At 45.8% G+C, this 26,715-nt stretch overlaps 1 protein-coding gene across 3 annotated transcripts; it reads left to right on the top strand.

The window, feature by feature from the left end:
• The first annotated feature begins 1,227 nt into the window (after positions 1–1,227).
• LOC133054857 (V-set and transmembrane domain-containing protein 1-like) lies at positions 1,228–22,072 on the top strand. 3 transcript variants are annotated; one of them, XM_061140221.1, is made up of 10 exons: positions 1,228–1,421; positions 7,613–7,648; positions 10,858–10,896; positions 16,027–16,119; positions 16,228–16,255; positions 16,420–16,457; positions 16,563–16,594; positions 19,988–20,101; positions 20,999–21,078; positions 21,694–21,776. In XM_061140221.1, the coding sequence occupies exons 1-9, from the start codon at positions 1,388–1,390 to the stop codon at positions 21,044–21,046; spliced, it is 462 nt and encodes a 153-aa protein (XP_060996204.1). In that variant the 5' UTR covers positions 1,228–1,387; the 3' UTR covers positions 21,047–21,078; positions 21,694–21,776. The 3 variants fall into 3 exon arrangements, with proteins under 3 accessions (XP_060996204.1, XP_060996203.1, XP_060996202.1); XM_061140220.1 differs by having other exon boundaries at positions 20,999–21,803; XM_061140219.1 differs by lacking the exons at positions 19,988–20,101; positions 20,999–21,078 and having other exon boundaries at positions 21,694–22,072.
• The last annotated feature ends 4,643 nt before the right edge of the window (positions 22,073–26,715 follow it).

Raw genomic sequence — 26,715 nt, 5'->3', positions numbered from 1 at the left:
TCAGACACGACTATAATAGATAAGCAATAGGATATGCTGTGGAGCATAGGGAATATAGCCATTATCTTGTAATAACATTTTTTAGACTTATTATGTGTTTGTTTCTGGCTATGCGGAGTCTCCCTTGCTGCCCGGGGTTCCTCTGGCTGTGGAGAGCGGAGGCTCCTCTCTGGTGATGTGTGCGGGCTTCTCACTGTGGTGGCTTGTCTCTCTGTGGCCCACAGGCTCTAGGGCTCATGGGCTTCAGTAGCTGTGGTACACGGGCTTAGTTGTCCCACAGCATGTGGGATCTTCCCAGACCAGGGATTGAACCCATGTCCTTGCATTGGCAGGCAGATTCTTTACCACTGAGCCACCAAGGAAGCCCTATCTTGTAATAACTTTAAGAAAATCTATTAATTTAGACTGCTGGGTCTTTATTGCGGCATGTGGGCACCTCTCATTGTGGCGCATGGATTCTCCAGTTGAGGCAAACAGGCTTAGTTGCCCCATATGGGAATCTTAGTTCCCTTACCAGGGATGGGACATATGTACGCTGCTTTGGAAGGCAGATTCTTTACCACTGGAAGTCCCAGTAGTAAGTTTTAATGGAGTATAATTCATAAGAATCCTGAATCACTAGGTGGTACACCTGAAACTAATATAAGCCATTTATACTTCAATTAAAAAATTAAAGTAAAGCTATTTAAAAGACAAGTTATGTTTTTAAACTCTTTCGTTTTGGGGTCTAGCCAATTAACAATGTTGTGAAAGGTTCAGGCGAACAGTGAGGGGACTCAGCTGTCCATCCACAAGTACCCATTCTCTCCCAAGTTCCCATGTAACACTGAGCAGAGTTCCCCGTGCTCCACAGTAGGACCTCGTTGGTTATCCATTTGAAATATAGCTGTGTGTACATGTCCGTCCCCAACTCCCTAACCTTCCCTTCCCCTCATCCTTCCCCCAGCCTCCCGTCACCATAAGTTCATTCTCTCTAAGTCTGTGAGTCTCTTTCTGTTTTGTAAGTTCATGTGCATCATTTCTTTTTAGAGTCCACATAGAAAGGATCTTACAGGGTACTCCTCCTTCTCTGCAAAGACAAACTATTTTAAAGGAAAACGTCTTGGGCCAGACTTCAGATGAGATCGGAGAGGTCTCAGGGTGGGTGGAGCCACACACACTAGATTTACGAGGAAGATGCTGTCACTGGTGGCTTCTGGCTTCCTGAGTCAGTTGTGAGAAGGAAATTGTACACCAGATGGTGGAGGAGCCAAGGGTCAGGGCGAAACCTCTGGCCACACATCCCCGGGACCGAGAGGGCAGGAGGGGGCTGTGGTCGCCCAGGCCCCTGTCTTCCTCTGAACTGCAGAACTGAAGGCGGGATCTTGGTCCGGACAGAAGGGACACCATGATCACGGAATTCCTGTCCCTGCTTTGCCTTGGTGAGTCTCCAGGGCTGGGACAGATGGGTTTGAGGGGGAGAATATTCACCGCGTAGTGGAGGTTACCATGGGGAATGTGGCAAGTACAGAAATGGTGGCCTCCGTGTACTAGGTACAAGCGACCTGTCACAGGTTTGCGGGCTGTGGTGTCTGCATGCCCTGGTTTTGGTGCCTGCACATAAGGGATGAGAAGCAGAGACATGTGGTAACACCCTCAGGGTACTCGGCTCAATAATGCACAGCTCAGATGGGACCTCCAAGTCGGTATCGTCTACGTACCACCATCTTGCCTTGAATGTCCCATTAGCATATGGGAGGCAGAGTCTACAGGGTGTGAAAGTCTGTGAGTTTGGTTATGAACAAGGAATATAGAACAGACATGTTATTACTGAGTCCAAGCTTGTAATGCTCACTGCATGATGGGCCAATAGCTTGAGAGATGAGTTGTTGGGGCAAAAAAATAGCACCAGTTGACCAAGAAGATGGTGGACTAATGTCCCAAAGAAACATCTTGCTGGGGGTCTGGATGCTAGTTACATTTATAGAACAAAGAGGGGGAAGTGAGGAGATGAAATAAAAAAAGGCAATAAATTATTGCAAATATTTCATACTTCTGGCCAGAATCCAGGAGGGATGTGTTAATTTCTTCTTTCCTGCAGTCATTCACAGGTGGGCCTGGTCAGGATATTTCCTGTGAGCTTAAGCAAAGGTATTCTAGCTCAAGACTCAGGCATGAGAAGCAGGGTTCATGGAGAAAAGCACTATGTATACCTTAGGCTTGCAGGCAACATCCCCTTAGTGATTAAGTTGTAGCAAAAACAACAGACTACAACGGTTAAAGTAAAAGAAACAGACCCAATATGGAGTCAGATTTGTTTTTCCCTATGACACCAAGGTGGGGCTTCCCTGGGGGCTCAGACGGTAAAGAATCCGCCTGTGGTGCAGAGACTCGGATTCAATCCCGGGTCAGGAAGATCCCCTGGAGAAGGGAATGGCCACCCTCTCTATTATCCTTGCCTGGAGAATCCCATGGACAGAGGAGCCTGGCGGGCTACAGTCCATGGGGTCGCAAAGAGTTGGACACGACTAAGCACCAAACACTTCACCTCATGATACAAAGGCAGGAAGTGGTGGATAAGAACATTTTCTGACCAGCCATATCCTGAGCTTGATTTTAAGCTGATATTCAACTTGAACATAAGGTGATCAAACAGACCTCAGCCTGTAGGAAGGAAGCCCTAGACTATGATCTTGGCCCGATCTCTCCAGACTTTGGAAAGGCAGCCCCACCCGACTGAGTGCCCAGTTCCTCCTCTGTGAGTGGAGCTGGCTTTGGGAGGAGGGCGGTGGGGAGGACACCAAGACTCACCATCTGCCCCCCTCCCACCCGCGGGTTCCTTCCTCCTTCTTCTGGGCTAAGCCCTTCCCTTTGAGGTCACGCCCATTCCACACACACATGTTAGCGTGAGAGGCGGCTGCCGGTCACCATACCCCAAACCTCCAGTCTCAGGACAGAATAAATGGGGCAGTCAAGAGACGGACCTCATTCTCCCCACGCTTATTTCTTTGGGCTGCTGTAACAGACGACCGCAAATTGGGTGGCTTAAAACAACAGACGTCTATTCTCCCACCATTCTGGAGGCCAGAAGTCCAGAACCAGGGTGTCAGCAGGGCTGATTCCTCCTCGGGGCTCCGAGGGAGGGTCTGTTCCACGCCTCCCTCCTCGACTCTGGCTGGGAGATGACTAGGAATCCTTAGCACCCCTCAGCTTGTGGAGCCTCACATAGTCACATGGCTGTCTTCCCTTGGCATGTTCTGTCTCCAGGTCTCTTCCCAACCTCTTATCTTTTTTTTTAATGATTAATAGATTCATTTAAACAACAGTACATATAGTCATCAATGCCAGAATTAATATGAGATGTTAAATGTTCAATCCAATTTTCCTTCCTGGATCAGTTTTTCTTTCGCATCTCTGTCAGTTTTGAAAACATAAAACTAGAAGAGGAGAGGCCCAATCCCAAAAAGAGCTCCTAAGACCAAGCTCTTGGGGGTGGGTCCGAAACTGGGATAGATATTTGCTGACCTTGCTTAGGTCTAACGAACCAAGGCAGGATCTTCAATAAGCCCTCAGTGGCGAGGGTCATTGCATTGAAGCTGGTACTCCCATTTAAACCAGGATCTTATGGCCAACAGGTTGGCTTGTGACTTCTGGGTTTCCAGAGATACATCCTATTCAGCTGGGTCAAGGGTAGTAGGTAGGGCGGCCAGGCTCACAGCTTGTACTTTGGGAGCAGTATCTTGGCAACCTGATGCACAACAGTGCCTGCCCTTCCAACTTCCTATGAGGACATCGGTCATATTGGGTTAGGGTTCCAGCCAACTCCAGTAGGACCCTGTGTAAACTGTCAGCTGAAAAAAATTGCACAACATAAACATTGAGAGTTATGTTTTATTCAGTGGATGTTCTTAGGACTTCCAGCCCCAGAGACAGCATCACAAGTAATTCTGAAAAAACTGCTTCAAGGAGGTGAAGAGGGGAGCCAGGATGGATAGGAGTTTTGTAACTAAGGGCAGGTGGTCTGAACATCAAAACACTACTACTAATAAAAGAAAACCAGATATCTCAAACTAAGGAATTAGCACTTTTCTATGTATGGGAAGACGCAAGAGTCTGGGTTGACTGAAGTCTTTCCCTGGATGTACACCTCAGCTGTCCGAGGCCAGCATCCTGTGTTTTCACATCTTGAGCTCCTCCGGGGCTCGCCGTGGGCAGTGGCTGAAGTCTGATGGCTGTGGGATGGCAGGCGTTCTTTGCTTCCTGCGTTGCCTCAGAGCTCACCAGCTCACTGTCAGAGGTGTGTGCAGTCACTGATGACGGTGACACCATTTGTTTACTGACGTGGCAGGCAGTGTTTAACTTCTCAGATGTCAGTGAGGACTCTGCACCCAGTTCCGATGTGTGTGAACATGGAGGGGGTGGTTTTTCACACCACCAAGCAGCTGACTCAGCTGGTTGTCCTGCAATTCAACTCCATTCTGACATGAACTACCTGGCGATACCGTCAGATCCCACAGATTAAGGGCTCTGTCCTAGAAGATGACCTCCCTCCCACTCCAAGTGCCAATCACGAGCCCTGGTGGCTACCTGTGTTTCTGTCCAACTGGCTACAGACTGAAGGTTCTAACAAACCCCTCCTTGGGCCCATCAGTTTGCTAGAACTCAAATTTGTGAGAACATGGAACACAGAGAAACATTTCACTCACTAGATTACCAATTTATTATAGAAGAATCTGGGCTTCCCGGGTAGCTCAGCAGGTAAAGAATCTGCCTGCAATGCAGGAGACCCTGGTTTGATTCCTGGGTCAGGAAGTTCCCCTGGAGAAGGGATAGGCTACTCACTCCAGCGTCCTTGGGCTGCCCTGGTGGCTCAGATGGTAAAGAATCCACCTGCAATGTGGGAGACCTGGGTTTGACCCCTGGGTTGGGAAGGTGCCCTGGAGGAGCGCATGGCAACCTACTCCAGTATTCTTGCTTGGAGAATCTCAAGGCCAGAGGAGCCTGGTGGGCTACAGCCCATGGGGTCACAAAGAGCTGGACACAACTGAGTGACTAAGCACAGTAGATAGAAGGATTTAACTCAGGAACAGCCAATGGAAGAGGTGCACAGAGCCAAGTGTGAGGAAAAGGGCTTCTGAGCACATCACACTCGAAAAATCTCCACGTGTCCAACACGGAAGCTCCCTTAACCCATCCTTTTGAGTTTCTATGGAGGCTTCACTACATAGATGAGAAACGGAATATTTCCTGCCTTATCAGTAAACAAAGGATGTCTCAGTCATCAGTGATTGAAGACACTTGAGGGTGAGCCCTGAGGGCACTCAGGAAGGAAAGAACACCTGCCATCTAGCATGATCAGACTGCAGCCACTCCCCACGGGCACCTTGAGGGCACTCAGGGATCAGAAAACACAGGGATGCTGGCCGCAGACAGCTGAAGTCCTTATCAAAGGGATGACTGCCGTGAGCCCAGACGGTTGCGTCTTCCCATACCGAGAAAAGCACTAAATTCTTTAACCTGAGACATCTGATTTTCTTTTATTAACAGTAACGTTTTGTTCTGACCTCCTGCCCTTTGTTGCAAAACTCATACATATCCTTCCCACCCCCACCCCCCCCCAGCAGTTCTCTCAGGGAACTGCTGAGAGATGCTGAGCATCTGAGAGATGCAGAACTACCTGAGATGCTGCCTCCTGGGCTTGAAGTCCTAAGAATATCTGATGAATACAACATAACTCTCAACTTTTAGGTTGTGCATATTTTCTTGGTTGACATAGGCATGATTCATTGAATCACTGGCAACTGGTAATCTCCAGCCCTTCTTCCCTTCCTGGAGGTCGGGGTTGGGGGTGGGGGGTGGGTAAGACTGATAGTTCCAACCCTTTAATCACTTCGTTGTTTCCCTGGCAACCGGCCACCATCGTTAGGTTACCTAGAGACTTTTCCAAAAGTTATATTAACATAACAAAAGACACCTTTCCCTCTCACAACACTCAGGGAATTTTAAGAGTTTGAGGAGCTCTGTACCGGAACCAGGGACAAAGACCCAATGTGTTTCTTATTATGTCACAACATCAAAGTAATTTTTCCTCTTCTCTGGGGGACGATAGATTCTAGTGTCACTCTCCTCCTCCCTTTCTAGCTTGGAAATCGAGCAGCTCTCCACGCGGTGTATTTAAAGGCCATTGTTGCTGCTCAGTGACTCAGTCATGTCTGACTCTGCGACCCCGTGGCCTGTAGCCCACCAGGTTCCTCTGTCCATGAGATTCTCCAGGCAAGGATACAGGAGTGGGTTGCCATTTCGTTCTGCAGAGCCCATACTAAATGTTAAATGGATGATGCCTGGCTGAGTCAGGCAGAGAGGGTAGCTGTATGGTAAATGTCAGTTGCCATAGAGGACCCAGTAGATAATATAAGTGGGCACATGGCTGACGTGTGTGAAGAGTCTGTCAAATGATAGATTCTCACTGACTGGTAGTTATTTACTGCAATTACTTGCAGATAAATATGCTTACTTGTGTTGCCTACAGCTCCCTACGTCAGAATTCTACTAAGGCTTCAAGGAGTGATTCTTTTATCCTTTGCTTTTTCAAGCTACCCTACATGCCAGTATGTCTCTTCTTAGTGACAAGTATGTCCATTGCAGCCAGTTCTCTGCCTATGTCCACTGTGGCCCTTTATTAAGAAAGACGGGACTTCCTTAGTGGCCCAGTGGCTAGGTCTCCACGGTCTCAGTCCAGGTGGTCGGGGTTTGATCCCTGGTCGGGGAATTAGATCCCATATGCTGCAACTAAGACCCAGCACAGCCAAATAAACAATTACAAAATAAAGAGATATTTTTTAAAAAGAAAGATAAGTTCTGAGGATCTAATGACCAGCATGGTGACGATAGTTAATAATACTGAAATTGGCTCAGAGAATGGATCTTAAATATTCTCCCCCCCCACCCCGCTCCCCCCCACACATACAAGGTAACTATGTGAACTGACTTATTTGTTAATTAGCTTCATGGTGGTGCTCACTGCACAATACATACGTGCATCCAGTCATCACATGTACACATTAATACAATCTTATTTGTCAAAAACAGAGAACTCCTCTCTCAATTTTCACCTAGCCCTCAGTAAGGTTTCATGATGAAAAGTGAGTCTAAGGCAATCGTGTGCTTATTTAAAAAAACAGAAAGAAAGGAAGAATGGGAATCACCACTGGAGCAGAAGACAGGCTGATAACAGAGCTGAGATGACTTTAGATTAAAAACAGAGGAGAGAGGGACTAAAAAGAGACCACAAGACCTGGGGACACCCCCTACCCCCCTGACCACCCGGAAACCAATTTCCTGCCTATAGGTGCAGCCGCTGTAGCCAGAGCTAACGCGGGCTCCGTCCACTGTCAGGCTCCCACGTCCCTGCTTCCTCGTGAAGCTTGGGGGCTCGTGTTTTGAGTCCACACTTGAGTGGAAACAAGGGCTGGATCTCCTGAGTCACTCTCTGTCTAGATGTATATCTGTAGCTCTGGATATATAACTGGGTCACTTTGCTGTACACCGAAAACTAACCCAACAAATCAACTATACTTCAATTAAAAAAAGAGACAAACATATACTTCATCTCTCATGAGTGTTTCTCTTCCAGGGCTTTGTCTGGGCAATGAAGATGAGGAAAAGAATGGTAAGTCATCTCCCAACCTAGACTCTGTTCCTGCACCCCAAGTTTCACGACCTTTTCCCTTTCGTCCTCTGAATTCTAGGAGGGTTTTGGTGGTCACCAAGACGAAGAGTCAAACTCCAAATTCTTTCCAGAGAAACTTCCCAACCCCTCCTCCATGCCTTGCCCAACTCAGAGGTTGGACGCGGCAGCAAAGTGACCCTGACGTGCCAGTCTGCTGTCTGGAATGCGACATTCATGCTGGGAAAGTCACAGGACTCTGGGTACAATAAAGGGCAGAACTCAACAGGAAGGCGGCTGAATTCCTCCTCACTCACCTGGAGCCTGGGCTTCCCAGGTGGCTCAGATGGTAAAGAATCCGCCTGCCAATGCAGAAGATGCGGGTTCAATATCTGGGTCAGGAAGATCCCCTGGAGGACGGCATGGCAACCCGCTCCAGTACTCTTGCCTGGAGAATCCCATAGAAAGAGGAGCCTGGAGGGCTACAGTCCACAGGGTCACAAAGAGTCGGACGTGAGTGAGTGACTAGCCCGCCTAGGGTGGTCCTGAGCTCCTTGACAGGTGGTCTGGGCATATTTTCTCTCTGTCCTTCACCTCGGACAATCCCCCTCTTTATTTCTCAAACAGGGTAGTCTTGAATGTTTGGCAGATGTAACACAGAGAGCCCTCCAGCCATAAAATCCTTGGGTGCAGCCAGAGAGCCAATGCCTTTACCCAGGTGATGTCACTGACCCCGGGCACCTCACTGTAAAATGGACCCATGAAACCTGCTACCGAGAAGCTGTTTTCCCCATCCCAGAGCATAACTGAAAATGTGCTCTGCAAATCGTGCTTTGCTATGCCCTGGAGGAGGAAATGGCAGCCCACTCCAGTATTCTTGCCTGGAAAATCCCACAGAGGAGCCTGGCAGGCTACAGACCACAGGGTTGCAAAGAGCCTGACACGACTAAATTGACTTAGCACATAGTGACTGAACACCATCGCCACCTATGGAGTACAGAAAGGGGTCTGCGTGGCAGATTAACCGATGGTCCTCTGGGGGAAGGAGGGGTCCCTGTGACAGATGACCCCACTGGTGCTGACCTAACAATTCCCGACTGACTATTTAAGACAACATTTCTGGGCATGGGCTTCAAAGCTTCAATTAGATTAGGTATTGAGCCCTAGCACGGTCTACACAAATGATTCCATTTTGAGCCTGTGATTTTTTTTTTCTTTTTCTTTTAAAAGAATAATCAATCAATTAATTTTTGGCTGTGATGGGTCTTTGCTGCTGCACATGGGCTTTCACTAGTTGGGATGAATGGGGGCTGCTCTTTGCTGCGGTGCGCGGGCTTCTCATCATGGGGGCTTCTCTTGTTGCAGAGCATGAGCTCTAGGTTTGAGGGCCTCAGCGGTTGCAGCTCATGGGCTCAGCAGTTGTGACACTTGGGGTTAGCTGCTCCATGGCATGTGGAATCTTCCTGGATCGGGGATTGAACCCATGTCCCCCTGCACTGGCAGGCGGATTCTTACCCACTGCGCCACCAGGGAGGTCTGCCATTCCTTATTTTTGTACCCTCACTCCAACAACTAAAATTTGGCACTCATTTGTGAGCAAAAGTGCTTCGTGGGAGCTGTGGGATCCACCACCAGACACCAAAGGCCCCAGGAGGGGCCTCACCTGCCTGAGTGTTGGATAACAGGCAGACAGACCTCAGTACCAGTCATGGAACCAGCAACCTGATTCCAGCACCTCTTGGCCATCGTCTGGGAGAACACGGATGTGGGTAGTACCTACAGACAGGAGAACGTTTGCAGACATTTACAAACCAAGACTGAAGCATGGAGAAATGGAAAACTGGAACAGATCAATAACAGATAAAGAGATTGAATCAGCAATCAAAACTCCTGACAAAGAAAAGCACAGGACCAGATGATTTCACTGGTGAATTCCACCAAACATTTAAGGAAGAAATAACACCAGTCATTCCCAGACTTTTCCCAAAAACTGCAGTGGAAGGAACACTCCTGTGTTCATTTTACAAGGCCAGCATCACCTTGATGTCAGAACCAGACAAGGACACTGAAAGAAAACTACAGACCGATATCTCTAATGAATACAGATGTGAAAGGTCTCAACAAAATCTTGGCAAATCAATTTTAACACTACATTAAAAGACTCACACACCATGATCAAGTGAGATTTCTCCTTTGTACCCAAGGATGGTTCAGTATACAAGTTGATAAGTGTGATACACACATTAATAGAATGAAGGATAAAAATCATATGTTCATCTTAACATATGTAAAAATTTTTGATAAAATAGATCATTTCAATATAAAAACTCTCAATAAATTGGGTGTAGCAGGAACATACTTCAACACAATAAAGGCCAATATAACAAGCCCACAGCTGAGGTCATACTTAATGGTGAAAAGTTGAAAGCTTTCCCTCTGATATCAGGAATAAGGAAAAGATGCCCACCACTTCAATTCAACGTAATACTGGAAGTCCTCTCTGGAACAATTGGGCAAGACAGGAAAAAAAAAAAAAAAAAAAGGCATTCAAAATGGAAAGGAAGAAGTAAAAGTGCCTTCATTTGCAGATGTGATCTTATCTACAGAAAATTAGCAAAAATAAATACTTTAGCTACCTGATGCAAAGAGCCAATTCATTATAAAAGACCCTGATGCTGGGACAGATTGAAGGCAAAAAGAGAAGGGGACGACAGAGGATGAGATGGTTAGATAGCATCACCGACTCAACGGACATGAATTTGACCAAACTGAGATAGGGGAGCATGGCGTGCTGCAGTCCATGGGGTCACCAAGAGTCGGACATCACTTAGCAACTGAACAACAGTATATCAAACAAAAAATCTTCTGCACAGCAAAATAAACAATCATCAACATGAAACGGCAACCTACCAAATGGGAGAGAATACTTGCAAAATGCTGGTGCTCTTTCCTGGGATAGGATTGGAAGGAGGGGGATTAGTAGGGTCATTCATAAATATTTTTGTTATTAAAATAATACCAAGCTCCAAGAAGACTAACCTAGTGCTCTGGCCCGGGTTTGGGGACCCAGTGAGCACCTGGGGAATGAAAAAAACATTCTCCTCTCTTCTTCCCAAAGAGGGCACGAAGTCCATAAATAGAACACGAGGGTTTGTGTCCCCAAGGTTCCCATATAAAGATTGTGATTCCTTTTCTCCTTTCCTCTTTTCTAGGGAACCAAGAGGAAAGAAAACCTGCCTCTTCACAGACAGGTAACATAATTAAAGGGACTTGTTTCCCCAATTATATCCACCTCTGAAAACGCTGGTGAGTAAAACAGCACAAGATACATCGTCTGCTGTTTTTCGTGGTGAAAAGCTCTGGTGGAGTTTCGGGAAGAATGGGGGTGAGTCGGAATGACTGGTTTGGGGAATGGAACCAGGACCTGCAGAGCCTATACTTTGGGATGATGTATGATCAAACACTTGCTAAAACTTTCAAGTTCTCAAAAAACAGTGAATGTTAAGTTTTTTTTTTTTTTTTCTGATACTGGTTTTCCACGAAGAATTGACTAAGTTTCTACCCTCAGTCCAGTTCAGTTCAGTTGCTCAGTCATGTCCGATTCTTTGTGGTCCCACAGACTGCAGCACGCCAGGCCTCCCTGTCCTTCACCAGCTCCCGGAGTTTACTCACACTCATGTCCATTGAGGCGGTGATGCCATCCAACCATCTCATCCTCTGTCGTCCCCTTCTCCTCCCGCCTTCAATCTTTCCCAGCATCAGGGTCTTTTCAAATGAGTCAGCTCTTCGCATCAGGTGGCCAAAGTATTGGAGTTTTAGTTTCAGCATCAGTCCTTCCAATGAATATTCAGGACTGATTTCCTTTAGGAGAAATTCTCATAAAAACTAGGGCTTTCTGAAGGTTTAGACTGAAACAGGCTTATCCATCACGGATTCGTTTTTGCTGTGCCATGCATCTTGGGGGATCGTAATTCCCCGTCCTGGGCTTCCCAGGTGGCTCAGTGGTAAAAGAATGTGCCTGCCAATGTAGGAGACTCAGATTCAATCTCTGGTTGGGAAGACCCCCTGGAGGAGGAAATGGCAACCCACTCCAGTATTCTTGCCTGGAAAATCCCACAAACAGAGGAGCCTGGTGGGCTATAGTCATGGGGTCACAAAGAATCGGACACGACTTGGTGACTGAGCATATACACGCAATTCCCCAACCAGGGAGCGAACCCAGGCCCCGGGCCGTGGAAGCTGGAAGTCCTAACCACAGGACAAACGGGGAATTTACCTAGATGCTTGATCGTTTTTTCTTTCAGCAACGCATAACCCTCCTGCAATCTGCTCCACAGGGTCAAAATTGTTCAAGGTTGTCATTAGAGTCTATGCAAGTATAACAGAAATAATTTTTAAAAAGACATCCTTGGAGTGTTAGGTAGTTGGCAAAAAAAAAAAAAACATCCTTGGAAATTCTCTGGTGGCTCGGTGATTGGGACCCCACACTTCCATTGCAGGGGGCACAGGTTCCATCCCATGTGGCGTGGCCAAAAAAAAAAAAAAAAGATTTCCTGCATCCTGTCCTTCCAAAATATGTGTTTGCCTTCGAAAACATTTTTTTCAGTATTAGCAGGCTGATGACTGCTACTCTGGCTCTGTGAACACAATGCATGCCACAGTTTCTTGGAGGGATCTGAACTCTGACAGAGTCAGAGAGCTTGGAAGTATCAGAAATGGGAGATAGAAAGTCGAAGGGTTTGTGATTTTAGCTCTTCTGTCATTGCTTTTCTTTTTTAGTTGGTATATTATTCACATCCCATAAAGTCAGCCTTCTAAAGTGTACCAGGCAGGGGCATTTGGCACATTCACAGGGCTCTACACCACTCCTCTAATTCCCCAAATGAAGTTCCATCCTGCAGTCGGTCTTTGCTCCCTTCGATCCCAACACGCCTTGCCAATCTGTTCTCTGACTCTATGGTTTTGCCTATTGCAGACATTTCATATAAAATGCACTCCCACAGTATGAGTCTGGAGACTGGCTTCTTTCACTTCCTACAATGTCTTCAAGGTTCACCTGTGTTGTAACACGTATCAGTACTTCCATCCTTTTCATGGCTGAATAATATTCCACCATATGGCCAGACCACATTTCGTTTATCCATTCATCAGTTGATGGACATTTGGGTGGTTTGTACCTTTTGGTTACTGTGAATAATGCTGCCATGGATATAGGTGTACACATATCTGAGCCCCTGCTTTCCATCAGGTATCTGAAAGAAGAAAGGATAAAGTATAAGTCGCTTAGTTGTATCTGACTCTTTATGACCTTGTGGACTACAGTCCACCAGGTTCCTCTGTCCATGGGATTCCCCAGGCAAGAATTCTGGAGTGGGCTGCCATTTCCTACTCCAGGGGATCTTCCTGACCCAGGAGTTGACCCTGGGTCTCCTGCAATGCAGGCAGATACTCTACCGTCTGAGGCACCAGGGAAGCCCCTAATCGGGTATCTACTACCTAGAAGTAAAACTGCTGGGACATATGGTAACTTTTTGAGCAACAGATACGCCATCTCTGGAGAAGGAAATGGCAACCCACTCCAGTATTCTTGCCTGGGAAATCCCTTGGACAGAGGAGTCTGGTGGGCTACAGTCCATGGGGTCACAAAAGAGTCAGACATGACTGAGCGACTAAACGACAAGAGGCTGTCTCCAGCCTACATACGTGTGCCTCCAGGCTACTAGAAAGGAACCCTCTGCTCTAATTCTGGGCAGAGATGATGATGAAGTTTATCCCCTAACTTTGCCACAAGGCCAGACTTCCTTTCTGGGATTTCATGCCCTGTGTCAAGCTGTATCCCACTGCTTGGTCAGATGCCTTAGATCAGTGTCACAGACCTTCTGCAAGTTAATTTTGGCAATGTGTCAATAGTTGATGTGAAATTTGGCCAGGATATGTGGCCATCTCAGGGCAAACCCAGTTCAGTGGGCTGTGGACAGTCTTGCAATCATTCACTTCTCATTTCTAGCGAACTGCACCATGAGATAAACTGTAGGGTCATCAAGGGGAGGGTTGAGAGCATAAGGCAAGGCTGATGTTCCTTTGCTGCCATCCACGAACGGGTGTTTCTGCCCCATTTTTCCAAGTCCAGGGGGCTGCGTAGCTCCCACAGATGTCTGTTGTTGGTGAAAGGGTGTCCCTGGGCCACCGAGGTTCCCAAGGCATTTTCTGGGCAGTACCCCACCACCACTACCGCCAACAGACACCAAAGTGCTCACATTGGGAAGGGGGAGAAACCATGATCGAGCATGCCTAAGAATGGCAAAGGAATCTGGGGGACCATGGGCGGAGGAGCACTGACAGCATCTGTTACAGAGGGAGGTGGGTGTGGGTGGGATGCCGTGTGAGAGAATGATCCTGATCACTGCAACCTCTTTATCCAACACCGTGAATCAGATGCTACACTGAGCGCTTCCGAGTCAGGGTTTTTCATCATCACGGCTCTCTTCAAGGGAGCTCTCCTCACCTCCCTTTCCTACACCTCCTTCCCCTCACTGCCCCCCCACCCCAGTTTCATGGAGGTATCATTGACAAATAAAGCGGTAAGATATTTAAAGTGTACAAATTGATGATTTGATACAGGATAGGGGCTTCCCTGGTAGTTCAGTGGTAAAAAATCTGCCTGCAATGCAGGAGATGCAGAAGACTCGGGTTCGATCCCTGGGTGGGGAAGAGCCCCTGGAGAAGGAAATGATGACCCACTCCAGTACTCCTGCCTGGGAAATCCCATGGACAGAGGAGCCTGGCAAGCTACAGCCCAAAGTATTGCAAAGTTGGGCTTGACTTAGCAACTAAACAACAACAATACATTGTAGAAGGACTCTCCCCATAGAGTTAATTGCACATCACTCAACTCAAGTCATGTCAGGGGCTTCCCCTGTGGCTCAGCTGGTAAGGAATCTGTCTGCAATGTGGGAAGTCTGGGCTCAATCCCTGGGTTGGGAAGATCCCCTGGAGAGGGGAAAGGCTACCCACTCAGTATTCTGGCCTGGAGAATTCCATGGACTGTATAGTCCATGGGGTCACAAAGAGTCAGACAGAACTGAGCGACTTGCACTAAAAGTGAAATTTTCACCTCATGTCATGTATTTGCTTTTTTTGTTTTTTGGTGAGAACACTTAAGATCTACTCTCCTAGTAAGTTTCATGATACGCTACAGTGCCATCAGCTATGGTTCACGCTGTCCATTAGATCCTCAGACCTCAGTCATCTGAAACTTGTTTGTGCTCTTTGACCAACTTCTCCCCAAACACCCCAACCCCCAGCCTCTAGCAATCACTGTTTTACTCTCTGTTTTTATGAGTTTATTTTTGTTTTTTAAAATATTTATTTATTTGGCTGCACCAGATCTTAGTTACAGCTTGTGGGATCTGGTTCTCTGACCAGGGATTGAACTCAGACCCCCAGCATCGGGAGTGTATGTGCATATATACCATATCTTCTTTATCTGTTCATCTATCGATGGACACTGAGGTTGCTTCTTTACCTTGAGAAAATGATTCTTGGACTTTGATCCATCTTTTGCTGGACTTGTTTTCACTTCTGTAGCATCACAGTTAGTCTGGGTAAATGTGTTTCTCACCAGATCATGACTTACCTGGAAAAGGTTCAGAATGTCACTTCTCTTGAATGCCCACACCCAGGGGTCAGCACAGAGCTACCCCGACCTTGGGGCAGACTGGCCAGAAAGGTTAGACATAGCAGCGTCCAAAGCCCATCCCGGCCATGTGAGTCTGGGGAACTCAGTTTAATTCCAGGTGCTTGATTTATGTATGAATGAAATGGGGATGGCAAACTTACCTTGTGTACTTATTGTCAAGATGAGAAAGAACAGGGAATTCTCTGGTGGTTCAGTGTTAGGACTCCAGGCCTTCACGCTAAAGGCCTGGGTTCAATCCCTAGTTGGGGAACCAACATCCTGTAAGCTTCATGGCAAAAAAAAAAAAAAAATAATAATAATAATACAAAATTTTTTTTTTTTTACTGAGAAAACACTTATGACTGCTAATGGCTCACAGTTAATAAGTATTATTCCTGGGGATGAAACGTTTACTGGGTGTTTGCCATCTGCCGGGCACTGTGCTAGCCCTCTCTGTAGCCACTGACCCACTCCATCTCTCTACCAACCAGTAAAGCAGCCACAATTGCTATCCTCGCTTTGATCGGGAAAACAAAAGCTTAGGGAGATGATGCAAATTCTCTCAAGCGATTGGACGTTCCAGCTGGGGGGTGGCAGCTCCGAGTCTTGAAGCAAGCTGTCTGGCTGCTTGTAACTCTTTCTGCGAAGCTACTCTGCGTTCCTGGAGCCAGCCTGACTCTTGGCCCCGTTGTTCTCCCGCCAGATACCAGGGTCGTCTTCGTGGCCACCTTCAGCTGCCTCTCCCTCTTTCTCCTCTTCCTCGCCATCTTCTTCATCTACAGGTGCACTCAGCAAGGTGAGTTCAGAGCAGCGCGGGTTTCACACTCCGAGGAAGGGGACTGAAGTGAAGGATTCTCTAGGGAGATACATTCCTCCTTTCTTTCTTTTTTTTTTTTTTAAATAGATTCATCACAGGAAGAATCCACCAAGAGGTAGGTACACTTGACGGACCTCACGCCCTGCCTTAACTCCCACTCCACTCTTCAGAGACCCCATCTGCACATCAGTGACTCTTACGCCCAGCCCCACCTCCTTCAGCCCTAGCCCCTCCCCCAGATCGCCAGATCCCAGACTTTAGCACGTTTCTCTTCCTCAGAACCTGCCCTTGGGAAGTGCGCAAGCAGAGGGATGCAGGTAAGTGATCAGGGACAAAACCAGGAGGAACCTTGGGATGGAGAGACTACGATCTGACTTTTGCCATCTGAGAACTGAGTTTTGTCTCCTTGTACTCACATGCAGATGAACACATGCTGGAAAGGATATCTGAATCGGTGAGTTCTCCCCCATGGAATAACCCAAGAGCTCACGTACCACCAGAGGCTGGTCTGTCTGCCTCCTGGCTTAGCTCAAATGCTGGTTATATTCATGCGGCCATGGAATATTGAGTTGAAAAACATCTGAGGAACCCATAAAAAGAGAGTAGATAGGAGGTTAACAGGGGCCGGGGGGCAGGCGGGTAGGGGACCTAGGAAGATGACATTTAAGGGAACAAACTTGCAACTTGTAGATGAGTAAGTCCTGGGAATCTAACGCACAGCTTGGGGATTATAGTCAGCAATATTGTATCGTATACGTCAAAGATGCTAGGAGGCTAGATCATAATTGTTCTCATCACGAAAAAGAAATGATAATTAAGTGACAGGATGGAGGTGTTGGCAAGGTGGTATGCTATATCAGTGTATCACATCAACATGAGTACACCTTAAAGATGCACAGGGTTACATATCAGTTACATCTCAAACAAATAAACAAACAAAAAACAAATGCTTTGAATTTCATAGTAGCTGGATCCCAGCTCCCAATAGCTAATTATCACCAGTGTGGTCTGAGACAAATCACAAACCCCCCATGAGAGGGGATACATGTATGTGGACAACTGATTCACTTTACTGTATCCCTGAAACTAACACAACATTGCAAGTCACCTGTACTCCAATAAAAATTAAACAAACAAGACACAAACCCGCATGATTTGGACCCTTCCTTTCCTGGTGGTTCAGAAGGTAAAGAATCTGTCTGCAATGCAGGAGACCTGGGTTCAATCCCTGGGTTAGGGAGATGCCCTGGAGAAAGGAAAGGCAACCCATTCCTCTCCATAGACAGAGGAGCCCGGTGGGCTACAGCCCATGGGGTCACAGAGAGTCGGAGATGACTGAGTGACTAATACTTCTTCACTTCTTTCCTCCCATATCTAAGTAATCCAAATCCCCAGGTAAAAGGCTGTGAGAGTCTAATGATGTCATAAATGTAAAGGGTTTATTGGCATTTCTGACAAATTTTAAGTGTCAAATGGATGGCATGAAAGCATCATTTAACTAATATTAATCAATTTCAGTTCAGTTCAGTTCAGTTGCTCAGTCGTGTCCAACTCTTTGCGGCCCCACGAACCGCAGCACGCCAGGCCTCCCTGTCCATCACCAACTCCCAGAGTTTACCCAAACTCATGTCCATTGAGTTGGTGATGCCATCCAACCATCTCATCCTCTGTCGTCCCCTTCTCCTCCTGCCTTCAATCTTTCCCAACATCAGGGTCTTTTCAAATGAGTCAGTTCTTCACATCAGGTGGCCAAAATGTTGGAATTTCAGCTTCAACATCAGTCCTTCCAATGAACACCCAGGACTGATTTCCTTTAGGATGGACTGGTTGGATCTCCTTGCTCTCCAAGGGACTCTCAAGAGTCTTCTCCAACATCACAGTTCAAAAGCATCAATTCTTCTGCCCTCAGCTTTCTTTATAACCCAGCTCTCACATCCATACATGACTACTGGAAAAACCATAGCCTTGACTAGATGGACCTTTGTTGGCAAAGTAATGTCTCTGCTTTTTAATATGCTGTCTAGGTTGGTCATAACTTTCCTTCCAAGCAGTAAGCATCTTTTAATTTCATGGCTGCAATCACCATCTGCAGTGATTTTGGAGCCTGAAAAAAATAAAGTCAGCCACTCTTTCCCCATCTATTTGCCATGAAGTGATGGGACTGGATGCCATGACCTTGGTTTTCTGAATGTTGAGCTTTAAGCCAACTTTTTCACTCTCGTCTTTCACTTTTATCAAGAGGCTCTTTAGTTCTTCACTTTCTGCCAAAAGGGTGGTGTCATTTGCATATCTGAGGTTATTGATATTTCTCCTGGCAATCTTGATTCCAGTTTGTGCTTCATCCATCAATTTACATCCATCATTTTTTTCTGTTTAAAATACTGCTTGTTGGGTGCATGCTCAGTCAGTCAGATATGTCCAACTCTTTGTGACCCCATGGACTATAACCCCCCAGGTTCCTCTCTATACGGGATTTCCCAGGCAAAGAATACTGGAGTGGGTTGTCATTTCCTCCTCCAGGGAATCTTCCCAACCCTGGGATTGAACTGGCATCTCCTGCATCACCTACATTGCAGGTGGATTCTTTACCACTGAGCCACCAGCCCCTAAAATACTTATTTGTGATTTAATATTAATCAGCATTATAACATCTAAGCGCAATAGCAAATAAAATTCACACCTTTTCCCACAGGACACAGAGGTTCACTGGCTCATTCTTGAAGCCAAAGCAAGTTAAATAAAAGCATTAGCAGGGAATTCCTTGGTGAGCCAGTGGTTAGGACTCGGCGCGTTCACTGTCGAGGGCCCAGGTTCAATCCCTGGTCAGCAACTAAGATGCTGCAAGCTACTGGCCAAAAAAAAAAAAAATTAGTAAAAGATTTAAACATTGTTGTGTTTAAAGCAATATTTATGTACATTGCATTCATTTAGATATATATATATATATAAATATTAAGTAATGGAAAGGCATAATTTATCACAAAGTAAATGTCACTGATTAAATCTGGGCTATTTTAAGTGTTGGCTTAATAACCTTGATTAGCACATTGTTGATAATTATGATATTATGATAATGTCATGTTGTGATGGGATCCCTCCATACAACAGAATACCATTCAGCAGTAAAAGGAAGAAATTACAGATATACATGAGAAGTGACTGCACCTCAAAAACAGTTTGCTAGGTGAAAAAACTCAGATACAAAAAACTATATATAAAATTGTTCCACTTACATAAAATTTCCAGGAAAGGCAAATTAGCCATTGCTTATGGCTGGGGTGGGGGTGAAGGGCAGGGAGAGCAAGGCTTAACTGCAAACAAGCACAGGGAACTTTTGTGGGGCGATGGATATTCTCCCGCTATATGGTGGTGATGGTTGTATTGTTCTACAAATTCACTAAAAGTCATGGAACTATACACTTATCACAGGGGCATTTTATGGTATATACATTATATCTCAGCAGCATTATTTTTTAAAATACAATACTATGTCACCAGTAGGTATGCATATAGGAGGGCAGTTCTTATTCTCAAAACCTACGTTTGCACTGATTTTTAATAAGCACACGTTACCACTGATTGATGGTATCCTGTTATGGGAGTCGAAAGCACGGCTATCCTAGAACGTGTTGTCCAACAGAACTTCCTGCGATGAGGGAAACAGCCTACACCTGTGCTGTCCCGTACATGTCCCAGCCTCCCGCCTCATCTGAAATGCAACTGGTGAGACTGAGGACCTCAGTTTGAGTTTAGCTGACATTTGTCTGAAGTTGAATGGCCATGTGTGGCTCCTGGCTACCCTACTGCAGAACTCAGCTCTACAAGCCTGTCTCTCTTCTCCCCAAAGCCTGAAGAGCCCGAGGGGGTGACCTACGCCCAGCTAAACACCACAGTGCTGTCCGGGGCAGCTTCTGTCCCCGCCGAGGAGACCCCAAGCTCCTGTGACTACACAACGGTGAAGGTGTAGCACCGAGAGAAGAGCTTTTCTCTGGGAGGGAGAGTATGGATTAACACGGCTGGGATGACCGGACTTGGGAAAATCCAGGGCACTCTGTCCTTGGCTCATTTATTCATAATAATAGAATTACGTTTCCCTTCTTGCCTCCCCTCCTCTCATAAATTATGGGGTGAGTTTTCACGAGACTTGGAGTGTCACCTTAGTATGAAAGTGTTAGTCGCTCAGTCGTGTCCGACTCTTTGCGACCCCATGGACTGTAGCCCACCAGGCTCATCTGCCCATGGGACGTCCCAGGCACGAATACTGGAGGGGGTTGCCATTTCCTTCCCCAAGGGATCTTCCTGACCGAGGGGATTGAACCCCGGTCTCCTGCATTGCAGGCGGATTCTTTACCCTCTGACCCACCAGGGAGGGTTTGAATGAAATCATAGGCTAAGAATACGTACTGTATCTACAGGCTGGTGGGACTGGGAATATTCACTTAGGGAGTTCAAGACGACATCATGCAAATGGAAAATGTTCCTCAGAGAAGACTACGTGCCCCCACAGACACAGGGATTTCATAAAAGGAGCAGAAAAAATGGCCCTGGAGGGAGATACTTGTGAATTAACAAAAAGCATCCCTAAGAAGCACACACCTAGGAAAGCGGCTGAAAGTATTTGGTTCCTGATTCTTTCAAGCCCGCTAGTCTCAAGACCAGTTTCCTCTCTGCTAAGAATGAAAGTGTTTTCTTACTGCCATCATATTTCTGTTTTCATTCTTATTAAAATCAAAGGCTGCAATAAAGTTAGACTTACAGAATCTATGTGGATTCTGTCACTTGGCACCCATAACTTAATGAACTCATGTGAATACAGCATTTTGAGGATTTTTTTCTGAATGTGGACTTTTTTGTGTAGATGACAGTAGTACTGAATAACTGCGTCTGGATAAGCCCGGGTGTGTGAGCTTTGCTTCCAAAGTTGCTTCACTCAATCAGGTTTGCAAGTCATTTTAAAATATGTGAATGGATCAAAGTATAAATATTTGGAATGTATATATGAATATTCTTCACTCAGTAGCATACGCTGGATAACTTTCTTTTTTTCGGGCGTGCCTGCAGCTTGTGGGATCTTAGCCCCCCCTACCAGGGATTGAACCCAGGCCCTCAGCAGGGAAAGCCTGGAGTCCTAACCATTGGACTGCCAGGGAATTTCCTAGATAACTTTTTTTCAAGTTTTTAAACTATGAAATACTTCTGTCATAAAGAAAAACACCCCAAAATATAAGTGGAAATAGCACACTGACCTTATTTTCAAACCATGAACACTTTGCTGTGTTTTTATTCTACCCCTCCCAGTCTATTTCCCTCCCTCTTTTTCTAAGAGGTCAACATTATTCAGAGTAGTATATATTATGCTGATGGATTTTTTCATACTTTTACTCCTCAAGCATCTATCAACAGTCAATATATTATATTTTATTGTTATTACATTATACAAACATAGGGAATCATTGTTACAATTCTGTCACCTTTTTTAATTTCCATCAACATTATGCTTTTGAAATTCATCCAGGTGATTTTTGAATATCTATTTTCTTGTTTGCTGCACAGAATTCAGTTGTTCATCATACCATGGAATATTACTCAGCCCCAAAAAAGGATGAAGCACTGGTGCATGCCATGACCTGGATGACATTTGGAAACATTATGCTAAGACACAGAAAGCTGTGCATCATAGCATTTTATTTATATGAAATATCCAGAATGGACAGATCCTTAGAGAGAGAAAGTGGATTAATGGCTGCCATTAATGGTTGCCATTAATTGGAGAGAAGGAGAAAGGGGGAGTGACTAGAAACGGGTATGGGTATCTTCTTGGGTTGATGACAGTGTTGTAGAATTAGTCAGTGGTGATGGTTGCTCAGCCGTATGAATAAAGACCACTGAACTGTACACCTTAGAAGCATAGGTTTTATGGTATGTGATTACATCTCAATAAAAGAAAATTTTAAAAAGCACTTGGTTGTATGCACAAACCATGGTTTCCCTTTGTTCCTTCCTAGACTGCTAGATATTTGGGTTCTTTTCCTGCTTTGCTGTCAGCAAAATGCTGCAGTTAAACATCTTTGGAACCTGCCTTCTTGTTCACATCTCTTGTGATCTCTTGAGGTTTATATTTAGGAGTAAAATCTGTCTTCTGTGACGTCCACAACTTTCATCCCACTGGAAAATGCAAATTGATAACTAAGGTGGTTTCCCCCATTTATTCTTCCACCAAGGATGTATAAGCTTCCAATTCCTTGAGTCATTACCAATTCACACACACACACACACACACACACACACACACACACACACACACAACTTTGTAATTTTTGCTGATTAAAATATGTGAACTGGTAACCTATACTTTGGCCACCTGATGCAAAGAACAGACTCATTGGAAAAGACCCTGATGCTGGGAAAGATTGAAGGCAGGAGGAGAAGGGGATGACAGAGGATGAGATGGTTGGATGGCATCACCGACTCAATGAACGAGAGTTTGAGCAAACTCTGAGAGGTGGTGATAGACAGGGAAGCCTGGTGTGTTGCAGTCCATGGGGTCACAAGGAGTCAGACACGACTGAGCGACTGAACCACAAAACCTATTTTAAGCTGCGTATATAAAGATACCTCATTGTTGTTTTAATTTGCATTTTCCTGATTACGAATGAGGAATATTGACCATTTGGGGTTTCTTTGCTGTGAATTGATGGTATCTAGCCATTGTTCACTTTTCTGTTGAATAGCTGGTATTAATATTTTCCTCACTGACTTAAAGGGGATAAGTACATAGTAGGCACACCTGTCCTTGGTAAGCTATCCATTGCAAAGACTCTCTTTTAAGTCTGACTCATATTTCATTCTTCTTTGTATTTCTTAATACTAGTTACTCTAAGTAATTCATCTTTTTATTTATATTTTGAGAGACTTCTTTGTGTCTGGAAGCTTCATTCGGGAACATACTCTCTCGTGGTGGAGGTGGTTTAGTCACTAAGTCGTGTCCGACTCTCACGACTGCATAGACTGTATCCCGCCAGGCTCCTCTGTCTGTGGGATTTCTCAGGCAAGAATACTAGAGTGGGTTGCCATTTCCTTTTCCAATACTCTCTTATATGTTCTTCTAAATTTCAATTTTAAAAAGCTTGTTTCTCATATTTAATCCATCTGAAATTAATTTTTGCCAAGGCCTGAGGTAAAGGCCTAATTTTTCCATCTGGATAATCAACTGTCCCAGTACTTCTTATTATTTATTCATTTATTTTAAATTTTTGGATGCACCGCACAGCATGTAGGATATTAGCTCCCCCACCAGGAATCGAACAAGCTCAACCAGCAGTGAAAGTGCAGAGTCTTAACACCTGGACCACTAGGGAAATCCCCCAGGATCATTTATTAAAAGGAGGGACGTGCCCCCAGGACCCCTTAATGAAAGGCTTGTTCCTTTTCGTTCTAGCTGTGCTTTCAATTTGATGAAATATGACCATTTCTGTTTCATCTGCACCACCTTCCATTGCCAGCATAGCTCAGATACTTGGATGGAAATGACAGACTGAAAAACCGAACTTGAAAAGACTTTAAAACAATAAAGAGAGAAGGAAGGAAGGTGAAAAGGAAGGCAGGAAGGAAAGAGGGAGGGAAGGAACTGAATCACGTCACCAAACTAAGGAAAAGACGCTGGAGATAGCCTCAGACAACTATATCCACATACCCAAATGCTATTTTTTCCCTTACGTCTCTCATCTATTCTATTTCTGTGTTATCATTATTATTCATACCAGCTGTCCCTATGAGTCTGGAATTGATAGTGACGAGTCTAGGCTCACAGCCTTGCAGACTTTCAGCCAAAGAGGTAAAGGCTGGTGGTGGGGGTGGGGAAAGGGCTCCTACTTACCGGATCAATTTAGAAAAAGATATTACTGGCTATCTTTGGAAGATGCTAGAAACACAACTTTAAAAAATTTTAAATGCCAAAGAAAGCAAGCAAGCATTTCTCTTGCCTTTCGTTTATAACCTGTACCTCAGGAAAACCAAACAGATGAAGAAGCCAAGATTCTGCTCATGTGGTTACTACAGCTAATACATAAAGGAGAAAACCCCCAAGCCTTATCTTTGGTTAGCGCATGGCCAGTTATCAGGAATAATAACAGAGGATGTGGTTGGTATCTTTCTGTCCAGAAATGGTAGCTATGTGATAGACAGGATATCCAGAGATGGAGCAGAAGGGACATCAGATGGTCAGAGTCAAAGGGATTTGTCTTTTTGAAGAAGCTCTGATAGCAGTGATGGCTCTGGTTTAAAGTTGCCACTGTTGGAGGCCTAAGAAACATGGGTTCGACCCCTGGGGGGAATATCCCCTGGAAGAGGGCACTGCAACCCACTCCAGTAGTCTTGCCTGGAGCATCCCAAGGACAGAGGAGCCTGGTGGGCTATGGTCTATAGGGTGACAAAGAGTTGGACACGACTCAAGCAACTTAGCAAGCACGTGTGCACCTATCTCTAATAATTAACTAAAATACAGATGGATTAGAAAGTACTGAATTATAATCATCCTACAGTATTTTGATGTTATTGTTGTTTAGTGGCTAAGTCATGTCCAACTCTCTGCAACCCCATGGACTGCAGCACGCCAGGCTTCCCTCTCCTTCACTGTCTCCCAGAGTTTGCTGAAACTCATATCCATTGAGTCAGTGATGCCATCCAACCATTTCATCCCCTGTCGTCCCCTTCTCCTCTTGCCCTCAATTTTTCCCAGCATCAGGGTCTTTTTCAACGAGTTGGCTCTTTGCATCAGGTAGACCAAGTATTGGCGCTTCAGCATCAGTCAAATTACAATATTTGATGTTACAATTGTCACCATATAAAAATAACAACAGCGGGCATAACAATAAGGCTTGCCAAAGGGTTTCATTAAGAAAAATTCAAACACGGGGCTTTCATAAATTACAAATAAAAGACTTTTTCTTTATGGACTTGCCCTGTTAACTATATCCAAACTATGACTTTGCTTTTGAAAAGGAAAGAAATAAACATAAAGCCTGTTGCCACGTTCACTGTAAGACAGAAGAAAGAAAACATAAAAAATAGAGCTTGCCAAACACATTCTTCTAACACATCCACCGAGAGAGCTACACAGAGCCTCTGCACATACACAATCACACACCAGATCACTCTGTGACCGGTTGAATTTTCTACCCCCCGAACCCACATCTTTAAGTCCCAAACCCCCAGTAGCTCACATGTGGCCTTACTTGCAGAGGGGTCATTGCAGATCAATAAGAGGATGAGGTCATCCTGGAGTAGGGTGAGCCTTCAACCGGTATGACCGTGTCCTTGTCAAAGGGGAACCCGGGACACACACGCACACCGGGAGAGACCGCCATGTGATGATGAAGGCAGAGGTCACGGTGATGCGTCTAGGAGCCAGGAAACGCCAACGCTGTCCCCCGGGACGCACCAGATGCCAGAGAGAGGCGCAGAACACAAGGAACCAACGCTGCCCACACCTTGACTGTGGACTTCTGTCCTCAGAAGTGTGAGAGAACAGACGTCTGTTGTTCCAGCCTCCCCAGGCTGCGGCATTTTGCTAAAGCAGCCTGAATACGGGGAAGCAGGGAGGCAGCGGAGGCTAGGGGATGCAGACGCTCTCAGCATATGCTCCACGGTCCCATCGGAACCCGCCAACAAAGCACAGAGATATAAGATTAAGAACTTCACCATTGGGACTCCCCTGGTGGTCCGGTGGTTAAGAATTTGCTTTGCAATTTAGGCGACGGCGATTTGATCCCGGCTGTGGGAACTAAGATCCCACATGCCAGTGAAGCAGCTAAGCCCTCGAGCTGCAACTCCTGAGCCCACATGCCACAATTAGAGAGTCCATGTGCCACAGTGGAAAATCCTGCTTGACTCGGTGAGGATCCCACGGGCCGCAGCTAAGAGCTGACACAGCCAAATAGATAAATACACATGCAGTTCAGTTCAGCTGCTCAGTCCTGTCTGACTCTTTGCGACCCCATGGACTGCAGCACGCCAGGCTTCCCTGTCCTTCACCATCTCCTGGAACTTGCTCAAACTCATGTCCATCGAGTCTGTGATGCCATCCAACCACCTCATCTTCTGTTGTCCCCTTCTCCTCCGGCCCTCAATCTTTCCCAGCCTCAGGGTCCAATGAGTCGGCTCTTCACATCAGGTGGCCAAAGTATTAGAGTTTCAGCTTCAACATCAGTCCTTCTAATGAATATTCTGGATTGGTTTCCTTTAGGATGGACTAGTATGTTAAAAAAAAAAAAAAAAAAACAGCATAAGAACTTCACGATGGCCAGGACTTCGCTAGTGGTCCAGTGGCTAAGACTCCGTGCTCCCAATGCAAGGGGTCAGGGTTTGACCTCTGGTCAGAGAACAAGGAGCCAGGTTCGATCCCTGGGTTGGAAAGATCCCCTGGAGGAGGGCATGTCAACCCAATGCAGTATTCTTGCCTGGGAAATCTCATGGACAGAGGAGCCCGCTGGACTACAGTCTATGGGGTGGCAGAGAGTTGGACATGGCTCACCGACTAACACTTCCAGGGAACTAGATCCCACATGCTGCAACCAA

This window comes from Dama dama, chromosome 4 (assembly GCF_033118175.1).
Source record: "Dama dama isolate Ldn47 chromosome 4, ASM3311817v1, whole genome shotgun sequence".
Taxonomy (NCBI): Eukaryota; Metazoa; Chordata; class Mammalia; order Artiodactyla; family Cervidae; genus Dama; species Dama dama.
The sequence above is the reverse complement of the archived record's forward strand: the minus strand, read 5'-3'. Positions and strand labels throughout refer to the sequence as shown.

Coding starts and splice junctions, on each gene's coding strand:
- LOC133054857 (XM_061140219.1), top strand. CDS start 1,388: ATGATCACGGAATTCCTGTCCCTGCTTTGCCTTG. Junction 7,649..10,857: donor TGAAGATGAGGAAAAGAATG/GTAAGTCATCTC, acceptor CCTCTTTTCTAG/GGAACCAAGAGGAAAGAAAA. Junction 10,897..16,026: donor ACCTGCCTCTTCACAGACAG/GTAACATAATTA, acceptor TTCTCCCGCCAG/ATACCAGGGTCGTCTTCGTG.